This window comes from Leucoraja erinacea, chromosome 6, assembly GCF_028641065.1.
Source record: "Leucoraja erinacea ecotype New England chromosome 6, Leri_hhj_1, whole genome shotgun sequence".
Taxonomy (NCBI): Eukaryota; Metazoa; Chordata; class Chondrichthyes; order Rajiformes; family Rajidae; genus Leucoraja; species Leucoraja erinaceus.
This window is the reverse complement of record NC_073382.1, coordinates 54,870,431-54,885,570: the sequence shown is the minus strand read 5'-3', so window position 1 is coordinate 54,885,570 and position 15,140 is coordinate 54,870,431. Positions and strand designations below refer to the sequence as shown.

General features: G+C 39.8%; 1 protein-coding gene across 3 annotated transcripts in view; it reads left to right on the top strand.

Annotated features, from left to right (window-relative positions):
- LOC129698155 (coiled-coil domain-containing protein 138-like) overlaps nucleotides 1–15,140 on the top strand; it is a 38,128-nt gene that overhangs the window by 12,052 nt on the left and 10,936 nt on the right. For all 3 annotated transcript variants that reach the window (XM_055637085.1, XM_055637084.1, XM_055637086.1), the window contains 3 exons: nucleotides 5,330–5,488; nucleotides 10,157–10,276; nucleotides 14,698–14,775. In XM_055637085.1, coding sequence (XP_055493060.1) covers nucleotides 5,330–5,488; nucleotides 10,157–10,276; nucleotides 14,698–14,775 — 357 coding nt within the window. The remainder of the gene's footprint in view (nucleotides 1–5,329; nucleotides 5,489–10,156; nucleotides 10,277–14,697; nucleotides 14,776–15,140) is intronic.

Below are 15,140 nucleotides of genomic sequence, written 5' to 3'. Positions count from 1 at the left end.
ACAACTTGGGATAGTTAAAAGTAATATGATGGTCAATTTAATGGTTATAACTTCAATAAATGTACGACTAAATATTTCCTGATTGAGCACAAAACTTGAAAGGGAACCAATTTTTTTTCATTTGTCTGCTTTTAATTCACTTTTATAATATTGATGAACCTACTGTATAATACTGATGAACCACTGAAACTGTGTTTCCATGTTCTTATTTTGATTGATCGCAATGAATGTTTTAAAAATAGGGAAAACATGGTAAATACTACTGTCTGCAAATTGAGTTTTTATTAAGTTGTGAAGCAACATGCATTACTAAACTTCATTACTATTGTGTAATTATTTATCATGTCAATGGGAACTGTAGTGGCTGTAAATGTGTTTGTGGAAACTACTTGAAGTACAAAATTAGGGAATAATATTCAAATTAAATCAAAATGCCTCAATCGACATCTCTCAAGATTGGTTGGTGGGTCTGTATTTTATCAGAGTACTAGAAGTGAAGGGAGCCTCGAGCCACCTTTCAGTAAGATTTTTTTTGAAACCCCAATCACTTTCCTGCTGAATTCCGATCTTCCTTTCTGCCAAAATCAATTTTGGCTAATGGTATGCTCAACCACCTACATCAATTTGGAGTAAAGAATTTAAACGAGTTACAACTCTATTGATTAGAGTGATTTTAACTAGTTTGGTTTAAAATGGCTAACCCCCTCGCTCTGAGATTATTCATCTTAAATCTAGATTCCACAGCGATGGAAAATGCCTGTTCAGAATCTTGTACATTTCAAAGACCCTTCTCAACCATTAAATCTAGCTCCATTCTGCTTATTGAGTCAAGTGTGTTTTATTGTCATATGTCCCGAAACGGAACAATGAAATTCTTGCTTGCAGCAACAGCAAAATAGGTTTGTAAACACAGATAGATAATTAATATAATAAACAAACAAAAAAAAAAAACATAAAAAATACTCAATATAGTGCAAAAGCAAAACAAAGCCCAAAGTCCCTAGTCACAGGTATTCCGTAATTCGGAGTTTAGTTGGAGTTCGTAATGTTCAATAGCCTGAAGGTTGTTGTGAAGAAGCTGTTGTTGACCCTGGACATTATCGTTTTCAGGCTTGTACTTTCTTCCCGATGGCAGGAGTCAAATGAGAGCATTGCCAGTCAGTATATTGTGGGTCCTTGATAATGTCAGCTGCCATTTTGAAACAGCGGCTCTTATGGTGGGTTGGGAGGTCAGTATCTCTGCTGGACGGGCAGTGTTAACCACTCTTTGTTATCTTCGTTCCTGGGCGTTTGAGCTACCAAACCAGGCCGTGATCCACTGACAGGGAAAACGCTGGTGGGTGTTGTGTACAGGCCACCTAACAGTAGTAGTGAAGTTGGAGATGGTATCAAACAGGAAATTAGAAATGCGTGCGACAAAGGCAAAACAGTTATGATGGGTGACTTTCAATCTACATATAGATTGGGTGAATCAAATTGGCAGGGGTGCTGAGGAAGAGGATTTCTTGGAATGTATGCGGGATAGTTACCTAAATCAACATGTAGAGGAACCAACGAGAGAGCAGGCTATTTTAGACTGGGTATTGAGTAATGAGGAAGGGTTAGTTAGCAATCTTGTTGTACGTGCCCCCTTGGGCAAGAGTGACCATAATATGGTTGAGTTCTTCATTAGGATGGAGAGTGACATTGTTAATTCAGAAACAATGGTTCTGAACTTAAAGAAAGGTAACTTTGAGGGTATGAGACGTGAATTGGCCAAGATTGACTGGCAATTAATTCTAAAAGGGTTGACGGTGGATATGAAATGGAAGACATTTAAAGACTGCATGGATGAACTACAAAAATTGTTCATCCCAGTTTGGCAAAAGAATAAATCAGGGAAGGTAGTACATCCGTGGATAACAAGGGAAATCAGGGATAGTATCAAAGCGAAGGATGATGCGTACAAATTAGCCAGAAAAAGCAGCATACCGGAGGACTGGGAGAATTTCAAAGACCAGCAGAGGAGGACAAAGGGCTTAATTAGGAAAGGGAAAATAGATTATGAAAGAAAACTGGCAGGGAACATAAAAACTGACTGCAAAAGTTTTTATAGATATGTGAAAAGAAAGAGATTAGTTAAAACAAATGTAGGTCCCTTGCAGTCAGAAACAGGTGAGTTGATCATGGGGAACAAGGATATGGCGGACCAATTGAATAACTACTTTGGTTCTGTCTTCACTAAGGAAGACATAAATAATTTGCCGGAAATAGCAGGGGACCGTGGGTCAAAGGAGTTGGAGGAATTGAGTGAAATCCAGGTTAACCGGGAAGTGGTGTTGGGTAAATTGAATGGATTAAAGGTCGATAAATCCCCAGGGCCAGATAGGCTGCATCCCAGAGTACTTAAGGAAGTAGCTCCAGAAATAGTGGATGCATTAGTAATAATCTTTCAAAACTCTTTAGATTCTGGAGTAGTTCCTGAAGAATGGCGGGTAGCAAACGTAACCCCACTTTTTAAGAAGGGAGGGATAGAGAAAATGGGGAATTACAGACCAGTTAGTCTAACATCGGTAGTGGGGAAACTGCTAGAGTCAGTTATTAAAGATGGGATAGCAGCACACCGAGATGAGAAGAACTTTTTTCACACACAGAGTGGTGAATCTCTGGAACTCTCTGCCACAGAGTGTAGTTGAGGCCAGTTATTGGCTATATTTAAGAGGGAGTTAGATGTGGCCCTTGTGGCTAAGGGGATCAGGGGGTATGGAGAGAAGGCAGGTACTGGATACTGAGTTGGATGATCAGCCATGATCATATTGAATGGCGGTGCAGGCTCGAAGGGCCGAATGGCCTACTCCTGCACCTAATTTCTATGTGATGCAAGCAGTAAATATGCTCTTTAATGTACGCCAATAACGTTTCCAGAGAGCATTAGCGTTGCATCGAATTTCTTCAACCTTCTAAGGAAGTAGAGGCATTGATGAGCATTCTTTATGATTGCAATAAAGTGCTGGGCGCAGGATAGATCTTCAGAGTTATGACTGTTGATAAAGGCAGGTTTGTCTTTTGGCTACCTTCTGGATTTCTGTTTCTAAAATATAATATGGAAAACCATGCCTAATATTAAAATTGAGTGATTAATTTAGTTGGATTGTAAGTAATGGACAAGTGTTTTGAAATATAAAAAATAAACTTGGAAGCATAACATCAATAATGGCAGAAAACTCTGGAAAAACTTGTGCCTGATCTTTGCATTTCCCACCCCCACCCTGCTTGCATGTTCTTCACTCCTAATGGATTTCAGGAATCTTTTACTAGACCAAATCCTATATTTCATCCCACAGCCTTGCCAAATGTCAGATTCCTTCTCTGAAGTGGTCCTGGCCGCAGGAGTTATTTTCATTCAGCCAAACCTCAATCTATTCCCATAGTTGACAAACTGTTTGGTATGCCACACTTGTTCTGCCAAATCCAGTAAATATTCACCAGTGTTGTTATATGTGTGTATTTACAATACTGGGTACATAAAACTGAAGTTCAGAAATAAATTATTTCAACATGATTCAGATTAATCAAAACCCCTCACAGTGGCAATACATGACAGGGAAAGATAGTTCATGAAGTTTGAGAAAATTTTATTAATGAACAAAATTCCTTGTTTAACATGCGTTCCTATGTGTTTTTTTACACTTTATGTTTGGTGTCCACCACAACAACTGTACATGAAATTTTAAAAGTCATTTTTTTCTAAAGCATGATAGCTGATTTCTTCACTTTTGCTTTTTTTCAAACATACAAATGCACTTTCTTGCTATAAACATCGAGTATGTGACCAAATGTGCAATATTGCTACTATCTACTGAAACGTACGTTACGCGCGTTACACAGTGTCTAAGGAAAGTAGCTCCTGTTTCTTCCAGTATTTCTTTTTTGTAATTTCTTTCTCATGTTTTGAATAAACTTTATGGAAGTAATTGTCCATACATAATAAGAGACTGCAGATACATAATTTGATGGAAATATAGCTACTGCAAAATGCTGGTGATGGTGGACAACTAAAATATTGACTAATTTTGGCATGCAGCAGCTTTTACAGAATCTTTATATTAGTTACTTTCTTCTCATAATTTCTTTTCTATTGAGTTCTTCAAACTAGAAAATAGTTTATTCTTAAACTGTGTCCCCTTGTTCTGGACTCCCCCAACATCAGGAACAAGTTTCCTACCTTTAGCGTGTCCAAACCCTTAATAATCTTTTATGTTTCAATAAGATATCCTCTCATCCTTCTAAATTCCAGACTATACAACTGATTGTGGATTTTGGAAGGAGTAGGATGGGGACCCACAGCCCTGTTTATATCTACGGGTCGATGGTTGAAAGGGTCAAGAGTTTCAAATTCCTGGGCGTACACATCTCTGAAGACCTTTCCTGGTCCGAGAACACTATTAAGAAAGCACATCAGCGCCTCTACTTCCTGAAAAGATTACGGAGAGTCGGTTTGTCAAGGAGGACTCTCTCTAACTTCTACAGGTGCACAGTAGAGAGCATGCTGACCGGTTGCATCGTGGCTTGGTTCGGCAACTTGAGCGCCCTGGAGAGGAAAATACTACAAAAAGTAGTAAACACTGCCCAGTCCATCATCGGCTCTGACCTCCCTTCCATCGAGGAGATCTATCGCAGTCGCTGCCTCAAAAAGGCTGGCAATATCATCAAGGACCCACACCATCCTGGCCACACACTCATTCCCCTGCTACCTTCAGGTAGAAGGTACAGGAGCTGAAGACTGTAACGACCAGGTTCAGGATTAGTTACTTCCCCACAGCCATCAGGCTATTAAACTTGGCTCAGTCAAAACTCTGAACATTAATAGCCCATTATCTGTTATTTGCACTTTATCAGTTTATTTATTCTTGTGTGTATTTACGTATATAATGGTATATGGACACACTGATCTGTTTTGTAGTCAATGCCTAATATGTTCTGTTGTGCTGAAGCAAAGCAAGAATTTCATTGTCCTGTCAGGGACACATGACAATAAACTCTCTTGACTTGACTTGACTTGATCAGCCGTGATCACATTGAATGGCGCTGCTGGCCTGCACCTATTGTCTATTAGCCTGAGGGCAAACACAATGCTTGAGTCAGTGGAAAATTTCTAAGTGGGTTTTGTTGACATCTGTGATGAGCATTTTTTCCTTTGCCTCTTGCTACAGAATCTGGGACATGATTATAAAAGTATGCATTGAATTCTTGTGGAGGAGTATAACTGTTATTTTGATTTGGGTTTAATTATGTAATGATTCCGCATATATGCCTAATAGGTAAATGTTCTGATTTTGATGTAATGCAGAAAGAAAGTGTAGCGCTGCAGGAGTACAGATGTCAGTTACAATCACATGAACAACATCTAGCCAACAGAGAGGCTTTGCTCATCAAACATCAAGATGCATTAACAAAGTTAAGAGGAGTGGAAGAAGAGGTTCATGCCAAGTTTGAGATTATGAAAGAGGTATGGTTAATTACATTAAATTACTCTTATGCACTATCTAAGGAATTAAAGGAGTCTCGGATGTATGACAGATGATGAGGATACAGGTGCACAACCTTTTATCCGACGATCCAAATAACGAAAAGCTCCGAATAGCGACATTTTTTCGGTCCTTGAAAAAAGGTCCTTGAAGACGTTCACCGAGGGCGGCCCGTAGAGGTGACAGCGGAACCTCCGGTCGGTCCTCGAAGAAAGGGGAACTAAATCCCCATTCATAAAAGAGAAGGTGAGGGTATATTGCGCGGGAGGGTTAATAATTGACAATCTGCTGCTGTCTGCCCACTGAGTTAAAAAAAGTTCCCACGGTAGACTCACGATACACAGTGTATCGTGAGTCTTGCGTGGTAACGTTTTAACTCAGCGGGCAGGTAGCAGCAGATTGTCGCTTCCTTTAGTTTCACCCCACCTACGCCCCTCTGCTTCCCGGCCATGTGTGTGCCCCTTCCCTCCCCTCTCCAGCTCCCCACCCATCGCTGCCGGCGCGGGGGCTGGCAATATCATCAAGGACTTCACGTCGGAGCCTGTGCCACACACCGGAGACCCAGGACCTTCAGGTAGAACCGTACAGGAGCTGAAGACTGCAACGACCAGGTTCAGGATTAGTTACTTCCAGCAGCAGCCCAGCCCCGTTCCAACTTGGCTCAGTCAACGCTCCCTCGTGAACATTAATAGCCCATGGTCTGTTATTTGCACTTGGTATGAGGTTGCGGATTCTTGGGCGTATTTACGGCTGTAATGGTATATGGCCACCCACTGTATCTGTTTTGTAGTCAATGCTGGGAACTGTTCTGTTGTTTGCAGTTGCAGAGCAAGGGGGTCATTGTCCTGTACAGTTCCCAGTCTCAGCTCCATTCTGACTTGACTTGATCAGCCATGATCACCATTGAATGGCGACTGCAAGCACGGAATCCCAGCCAGCAGCAACTGAGGGCAAACTCCCCGCTTGAGTCCAGAGGAAAATTTCTTGTGGGTTTTGTTGCGCAGCTCGGTGATGGGCGATTTGCTCCTTTGTCCCGTTGCTACAGAATCTGGGACATGATTCCTCTGGAGTTGGAGGGACAGGGAGACACAGCGGAGTATAAGAATGGTTTTGAATTACTTCCAAATTCTGCCCACACAGTCCGTACATATCTCCTATATAGTCTCCCGCACTGAGATTTGATCTCATGCAGAGAATGAAAGCCTAGCGCTCCCAGGAGTCCAGATGTCAGTTAAAAACTACATGAAACAAACTCGCGATTGAGTAACAGAGAGGCTTTGCTCGCAAACATCAAGATGCCTTAACACAAGTTAAGAGGAGTGGAGAAGAGGTACCATGCTAAAAATCTGAGATTCCGAAAGCCAAAAAAAATTCTGAATTACATTAAAGTGTCTGGTGCACTATCTAAGGAATTTCGGATCTTGGATGTATGACAGATGATGAGGACCTGTATTTATAGGCAACGACGCATGCTGTATGTACAGGCGAATATTCTCTTGCGTAATTTTTGGTGTGTTTGCAGATGTGGTGAAGATGTCGCTATTTAGAGCATACTGCACACCACTCTACACTGCGCACCTGTGGTCGAACTATTTAAAGACTAGTATGCAGAGACTAAAGGTGGCATATAACGATGCCATGAGAACACTGCTAAGGCAACCTAGATGGTGTAGTGCCTGTAATATGTTTGTGGCTGCAGGAGTCAGTACATTAGAAGCTATCCTAAGACACCACATGTATAAATTCATTTGCAGGATAAATGACTCTAAAAATGTGCTTATTGTGGCCTTGTCAAACATAAGGGTTAGCACTACACGCTACGTATCCCAGCTGTGGAGACACTGTTATCGTTGTCTCGTTGTAGGACATTGATCATCTTTTAATCTGGATTTTTAACTTATGTATTGTGTTTAAAAAAAAATAATTAAATATATAAATTATGATGTTTTTATGTGATATACCAAGATTTTATATGTATTTATGCTATTTGATATGCAATGCATTTTTAATGTAATGTTGCCCCTTGTCAGGACCTTGAGTCTGTAATAAAGTTTATTATTATTATTATTATTATTATTATTATTATCATAACATATTAGTGATTCTGGTGATTTTCTGAACATCAGAAATGTGGAACATTCTGCATTATTTGAACACCATCAATGTTAAGTTAGCAAGTGAAGACATGTTTCTTCAACATTTCACCACAGTTATACATTGAGGAACTGGGAGTGTTGGATTCTAGATTGATTTGTAATTTTGTTGATCTCAAACATGTTAGAATCTCAATGTGTGGGAAGAGAATTGTCAGCAGGCATTCCTCCTCCTGATCTTTATTCAGGATTTCTGCTGTAGACACGTGTGAGAATATTGAGCAATGACTCAAAGGGTCACACAGCAGGGAATCGGGTTCTCTAGTCCATCATGTCCTAGCCAACTTCCAAGCACCTGTTTTCATTAATCCCATGTTATTCTCGCTACTCTTATTAACTTGCCCCATATTTTACTGCTCATCAACACATTGACTTCCCTGTGCTGAAAATGTCGTTTGCATGTTCTGTTTCTGACTGCATGTGTTTCTTCTGGGTACTCAATTTCCTCTCACATCCCAGAGATGTTTGGGTTGATTTGTAAATTGCATCTAGTGTGGAAGGCATTTTAGAATCTGAAGAGAGTTGATGGGGCAGAATAGGCGACAAGGAAAATCAGTGAGGAATTGGATTGCTCTGGAAGCTACCATGAACACAGTGCGCTGAAGTAGCTTCCTTTTTGGAAATATGGAATTCAATTCCTGCTTTGCATCCAGAAGCCATTTCGGGTTTGAACTAAATCCAAACTGAGAAGGTGCCTTGCATTGAACTCTGCATGTCAAACATTTTCCATGAAATGTGAGCCTGGTACCAAAGTGCCTCTAATTTGCTGATGATTGGCAGTCCAGTGTCAGGAGATTATGAGATGTTCAAGGATTATGAACATTGTTTGGGCACTTTGTAGAAAGATATATACGGGAGATTGATCGGGTCGCCGATGGGCCTTTTTCCATGTGGTATCCATCAATTCAATCTATATCGTACGGAACTATGCTATGTGGCGTCACCTGATGGTCAGACCACTTGCTGTTGAACCCTCGTCAGTGGTTACGAGGACTGTCACGTGACGTCATGGATTAAGGGGGGGTGTCCTGCTACATTAGTAGATCTTACCTTGAGATCACGAGTCAACAGGTAGCTGAGCACGAGTCAACACCCTCGCTCAGCAGCAGCAGCAATGACTCGTGTTACAGAGTTCCAACGCACATGTATGTCAAACTTATCTCACCGAATAAAGTAACCGTTTGATCACAAAGTTTGGACTCACTACACTGTAGCTATTACTATTGTTACTCAAAATGGAAACTAACAAACTCTTATTCACATTGAATAATGTAAATGCTGTTACTATGCTAAGTAGGATACTTTTACCAAGTTACCTTTGATAAATTGCATCATAGCATTAAAAAGTGAGTTTTGTAGTACCAATGGAATGTCAATGGAAGATGATTTGCCATCCTAATTCATAAACTTTAAAATCAAAGTTTGTAATTGTTGACATTTTCTTATCAGCTTCCTTCCAATTTGTATAAGAAATCAGATGCAAATATATGTGTAGGAAGGAACTGCAGGTGCTGATTTATACCAAAGATAGACAAAGCGCTGGAGTAACTCAGCAGGTCAGGCAGCATCTCTGGAGAAAAAGGATGGGTGACATTTCCGGTTGAAGCTCTTCTTCAGACTCCAGTTTCCAACCCAAAAGTCCTTCTCCAAAGATGCTGCCTGACCCGCTGAGTTACTCTAGCACTTTGTGTCCACCGTAGATGCAAATATACTGTGTTTGCTAAACGACAGGTATCATGAATGGTTCCGATTGAATGATTTGGGTTCTCAATATAGCTATTTAATATATAAACCAAAGGTGAAATTGTGAAGAAAAACCTGTTTAAACTCAAAGAAAACTCCTTCCTTGGGTGTTGCATTGGGTGTAACATTTTGCGAAGCTGTCCTGTAGAAATGTGCAATTGGGAGGCATTCCATGGAAAAATGTTCTTAAAGTGCTTCTATTGGCAACAGCTATCAATCTGAAATTTTACTGAAAGGGTCAACTTTTGCATGTTTCAAGTTTTTTCTGGATTTGGTTACACATCTTTGCAGTTGTCCGCCTCCATCGCAATTTTCTTATCCAATCTTTAGTCTAACTAGGGTGCTGCTTGAATGGTTCCAAATGAACCAAATTAAGGTTCCTATAAATTTAGAAGATATTAGGTTATCTAGTTATGGTCAAGGAAAAGGCTTTGTAGGTTTTGGATCAAAACTATATTTTCTCCACTTTTTAGAGATTTTTAACCTAATTTGGATACTATGTATGTAAAATTGAATGTCAATAAAACATTAATGAAAATCCTCTATTATTGTTTAATAGTATTCAGATAAATTGTCAATGAATAATAAAGTTATGGGATGGGATTTATTCTTCCTGGAAGTATGGATTGGTTACCATAATCAAAACTGCCAGCTGCAGATTGGTTGAAATGGAAATGTCTGTAATGATGCTGATACAGAGTCAAATTTGCACCTAAAGGTAAGCTGGAAATTACCCTTTTTTTCCCTCCACAGCAACATGCTGCTGAAGTCAGTCAACTCACAAATGCCATAAAAGAGAAGATAAAAGAAAACAAAAGACTTAAATCTTCTTTTGACTCCTTAAAAGAATTAAATGACTCCTTGAAAAAGCAGGTAAGATCAATTTTGTGAAATTACCATAATATGATTGCTTCAACTGGTGAAGCCATAGATAATGTGAAATAAAATCAAAATGCCTGGAATACTCAGCAGATCAAGCCAGTTCTGTGGTAAGAGAAGCAGTTAATGTTCTAAGTAAATGATCCTTCATCAGACTGATAAGGAGACACAAGAAGCTGTTTAAGTTGCTGAGGGGGAATATCTCTGATAGAGTATGAAGACATGGAGATAAACTGTAAGGTTATCTGGTCAATGAGTGAAAGACTCATAATAAAAAATATAGTGATCGTTTGGCACGCAGATCTATTTGGGCATGTTCCAACCTGAGCTTCTTCTTGAATTGCCTCATTCGGCAAGGACCAGATTCCACTCATAGTCACTAGAGTGTAGGAGATACAAAATGCGGACCAAGAAGACATGCCTGGCAGGTCAGGCTAGGCATGTCCTCCATTTCCAGAAGAAATAAAGTGGGTAAGCTAAAGGAAATAGTGATCTAATTTAGGGCAGCAAGGTGGCACAGCGGTCGAGTTGCTGCCTCACAGTGCTTTTAGCACCGGAAACCCGGGTTCAACCCTGACTACGGATGGTGTCTTTACGGAGTTTGTACGTTCTCCCTGTGACTGCGTGGGTTTTCTCCGAGATCTTCGGTTTCCTCCCACGCTCCAAAGACGTACATGTTTGTAAGTTAATTGGCTTTGTATGAATGTAAATTGTCTCTAGTGAGTTTGTGTAGGACAGTGTTAATGTGAGGGGATCGTTGGTCGGTGATGACTTGGTGAGCCGAAGGGCCTGTTTCCACGCTGTATCTCTAAACTAAACTAAATTCAGAACCTATTGCGACTATTTCCTGAGCTTGATAAACCTACAGTAAGTATTAGAACTATGGTCAAATTAGTTTGTTCCTTCGCAGGTCATTATGAATGAAGCCTTTCTATCGTTCCTTGGGCCTTGCATTATTTTAAATTTTTTCCGTTGCACTTTGTCACACTATGTAAAAATACCAAATATTGGCCTCATTATCATGCTGACTGGTGCAAATGGTTCCCTTTGTTCAACTATTGAAATGAAATCTCAGATTTCTGCACATTCACTGTGAACTGCAGAAGTCCCAGATTTAAGGGGCTGTCCCACTGTACGAGCTAATTCAAGAGTTCTCCCGAGTTTAAAAAAAAAAATCAAACTCGTAAGTACGGAGTGGGTACGTCGGAGCTCGGGACGTCTCTTAGTGGCTCGTAACGCTAACGGCAGGCACTCAGGATACGCGGTAAGCTCAGGAAGACTCGTGAAGATTTTTAAACATGTTGGAAAATGTCCACGAGAGCCCCGAGTACCTACGAGCGGCTATTAGCGTAATTTTCCAAGTTCGAATCAGGGGAAACTTGGGAGAACTCTTGAATTAGATCATACAGTGGGACAGCCCAATTACTGAAAAATGTGGGCAGATAATATTAGCTTCTCCCATTCATTCCCAAGGCAGAGATTCAGGAGACAAGGAGGGGGGTTACATATTTTGCTTTAATCTTTATTATTTATTTATGTTAACTTTATTTTCTACATTTTACTAGTTTTAATCGTTTTGTAATGTCTCAATGTTACACTTAAAGACTAATAAAATCACTTATAATGCTGAGAAACCGCTCTCATTGCTGGCATTTCAGGGACAAGACTATACAGGGGAGTCCATGACTGAGGACTGGCAGCACTATCTTATCCAGCAAAATTACTTGCAAGTTGAGGAAGATTTTATATTATCCAGGTCCCTGCTGAATATTTCATGCCTTTTCCTGAGTTCACACTGAAAAAGGTTACACAAAATTATGAGCCTGAATATTTTTCTGATCCATGTATGATCCATCAGCAAATGCACTCTTTCACTTTCTCTCCATCATCAAGCTTTGTTCTACCTCCATCCAACCTTCTTTCATCAGTACTATATGATAATTTTCAAACTTCCCTCTTCTCAGACTTATTTCTCAGCACTTTAGCATGGCCATAGTCCATATTTATAAAAATCAGAAGTTTATTGTTTGCTGAAAATAGCTTCTGTTAATTATAAAAATAAATAACACCATGAAGTATGGGCAGTCTAGTGAACAGGGTGAACTGGTTTATTTCAAATATCTCTGTCTTCAACATTTTCAACTTCTCTTGAAAACCACCGTGTTTAAAATGAGCTGTTTCTGAAACTGATTCATGGACATCACCAGTTGCTGGGTGTCTTCTAGTGATGCTCTGCCAGACCAGTATTGCGGCTGGCAGAGCATCACTATCTTTAGCTTATGCTTGTTTTGGGGGCTAGTCCCCTTCAGGTTTCTCTTCAGCATATAAAAGGCATGCTCAATTGGGTTCAGATCGGGTAATTGACTTGGCCACTCAAGAATTGAGAATTTTTCAGCTTTGAAAAACTCCTTTGTTGCTTTAGCAGTATGTTTGGGATCATTGTCTTGCTGTAGAATGAACTGCCGGCCAATGAGTTGAGGCATTTGTTTGAACTTGAGCAGATAGGATGTGTCCATACACTTCAGAATTCATTATGCTACAACCATCAGCAGTTGTATCATCAATGAAGATAAGTGAGCCAGTAATTTCAGCAGCCAAACATGCCCATGCCATAACACCCCCACCACCATGTTTCACAGAGGAGGCGGTATACTTTGGATCTTGGGCAGTTCCTTCTCTCCTCCATACTTTGCCATCATTCTGCTATTTAAATCTTCGTCTCATCTGTCCACAACACCTTTTTCCAGAACTCTGGTTGCTCTTTTAAGTACTTCTTGGCAAACTGTAACCTGGCCATCCTATTTTTGCGTTTAAGCAGTGGTTTGCATCTTGCAGTGTAGCTTCTGTATTTCTGTTCATGAAGTCTTCTGTGGACAGTGGTCATTGACAAATCCGCACCTGACTCCTGAAGAGTGTTTCTGATCTGTCGGACAGGTGTTTGGGGATTTTTCTTTACTATAGAGAGATTTTTTCTGTCATCAGCTGTGGAGGTCTTCCTTGGCCTGCTAGTCCCTTTGCGATTAGTAAGCTCACCAGTGCTCTCTTTCTTATTGATGTTCCAAACAGTTGATTTTGGGCTGTTGTCTCTCACAGTTTTATTCTTGTTTCTCAGTCTCATAATGGCTTCTTTGGCTTTCATTGGCACAACTTTGGTCCTCTTGTTGATAAACAGCAATAAAAGTTTCCAAAGGTGATGGGAAGACTGGAGGAAAGACTAGGTGCTGAGAGCTCTCTTATACCTGCATTAGGGAGGCATTTAAACACACCTGAGCAATTACAAATACCTGTGAAGCCATGTGTCCCAAACCTTATGGTGCCCTGAAATGAGGGGACTATGTATAAACACAGCTGTAATTTCTACATGGTGAAACTAAAATGTTTAAAAATACCCTTTAATAAAATCTGACAGTGTTCACTTTAACCACATGTGATTTTTTTTTTCTATTACAAATCTCAAATTGTGCAGTACAGAGGCAAATAAATAAATGGTGGGTCTTTGTCCCAAACATTATGGAGGGCACTGTATTGGAAAACCATCCAACTAAATTGAGAGGCAATATTCTATGTGGAACCAGAATTTTGCATAAAATAACATACTGCAAATTCTGGAGATCTGAAGTAAAAATAGAATATCTAGGCCTCATTTGCAGAACGAAATGTATTCTATGTCAGGTAAATCTTTGCGATGTTGCATTATGAGGTTTTGGGTCTACATTATGAGACACATTTGCTGATTGATTTCAACAAAATGCGCTTTGAATTTCAACTGTTGAATGAATCTGAAATGTAGACCAAAGAAGTGGTCAACTCTGTCTCTAACACAGGCTTTAAATTGGAACTTCCCTCATTTGAAGATGGGTATAAATGCCGACAATGCATTTATGAGAAGTTCTTTTTGTTTTTGACTGCGGTTTTCCACAATTCATTTAATGAATACAGAAATATTGGTTAGGATGGTTTTTTTCAACGTGCTCTCTGTCGAAATAGACAATCTTTTGAAAAAGCATCTTGCTATTTATTTGAAATTATTATCAATGAATTTACTTAAAAAAATGTTTACTGCAAAATATATAATACTATGTTTGAGTGCAAAACTTTATACAGGCAATGGCCCTGTTATATGTGGCTGGAAGGATGGTGGGAGCTTCTATCCATGAAAACTGTCCACATCATGAGTTCCCTTGCAAAGCTCTGTTATCTGGGCATGCCTCAAGTAACACAAGTTGAAAAAATGTGTTTATTTATTCACCTTTTTTCATACACATTCCACGAGAGCACATTTTATTCCGTATCTCAAATTTTTGGGTAGGGATTTGTGAATTCTGTATGGGCAAATTTCCATTACCTGAACAGCTTTAATGCAACAGTCACTAGTAGAGGGGTACGTCTAATAATACTGTGGTGTTATTTTTCAGGTTAACAATATAACACAACAGAATATGAAGTTGGAAGTTCAGAACAAAAAGATTCAAAGCCGTTTAGAAAATCTGCAAGTGAGTTTTGGATAACAAGAAAATCTTACAAAATCTGAAAGATTAAAGTAATAAAGAAAACATCTTTTTACATCACCCTAGCTATATATTTTTCATGAGCAGCAATACAACCATTTTCCATTTTCAGCATGGAAATTTGATCAAGCATTTCATAGCTTGGCTCCATATGCAATTTCTGCATCAGGGATGAACAGGATCATATCCTGTGCCATGCACTACAGGGGAACTTAAGACTAATTTAGAACTTGTCTGGGGAGACATTATCACATTGTGTTCCTGCGATGACAACCCGCACTGGATTGGCACCCAGTGCACCCTCAACCCACTCACTCTCTTTCCCATCATATGTGGTTTTAATGGGGTGG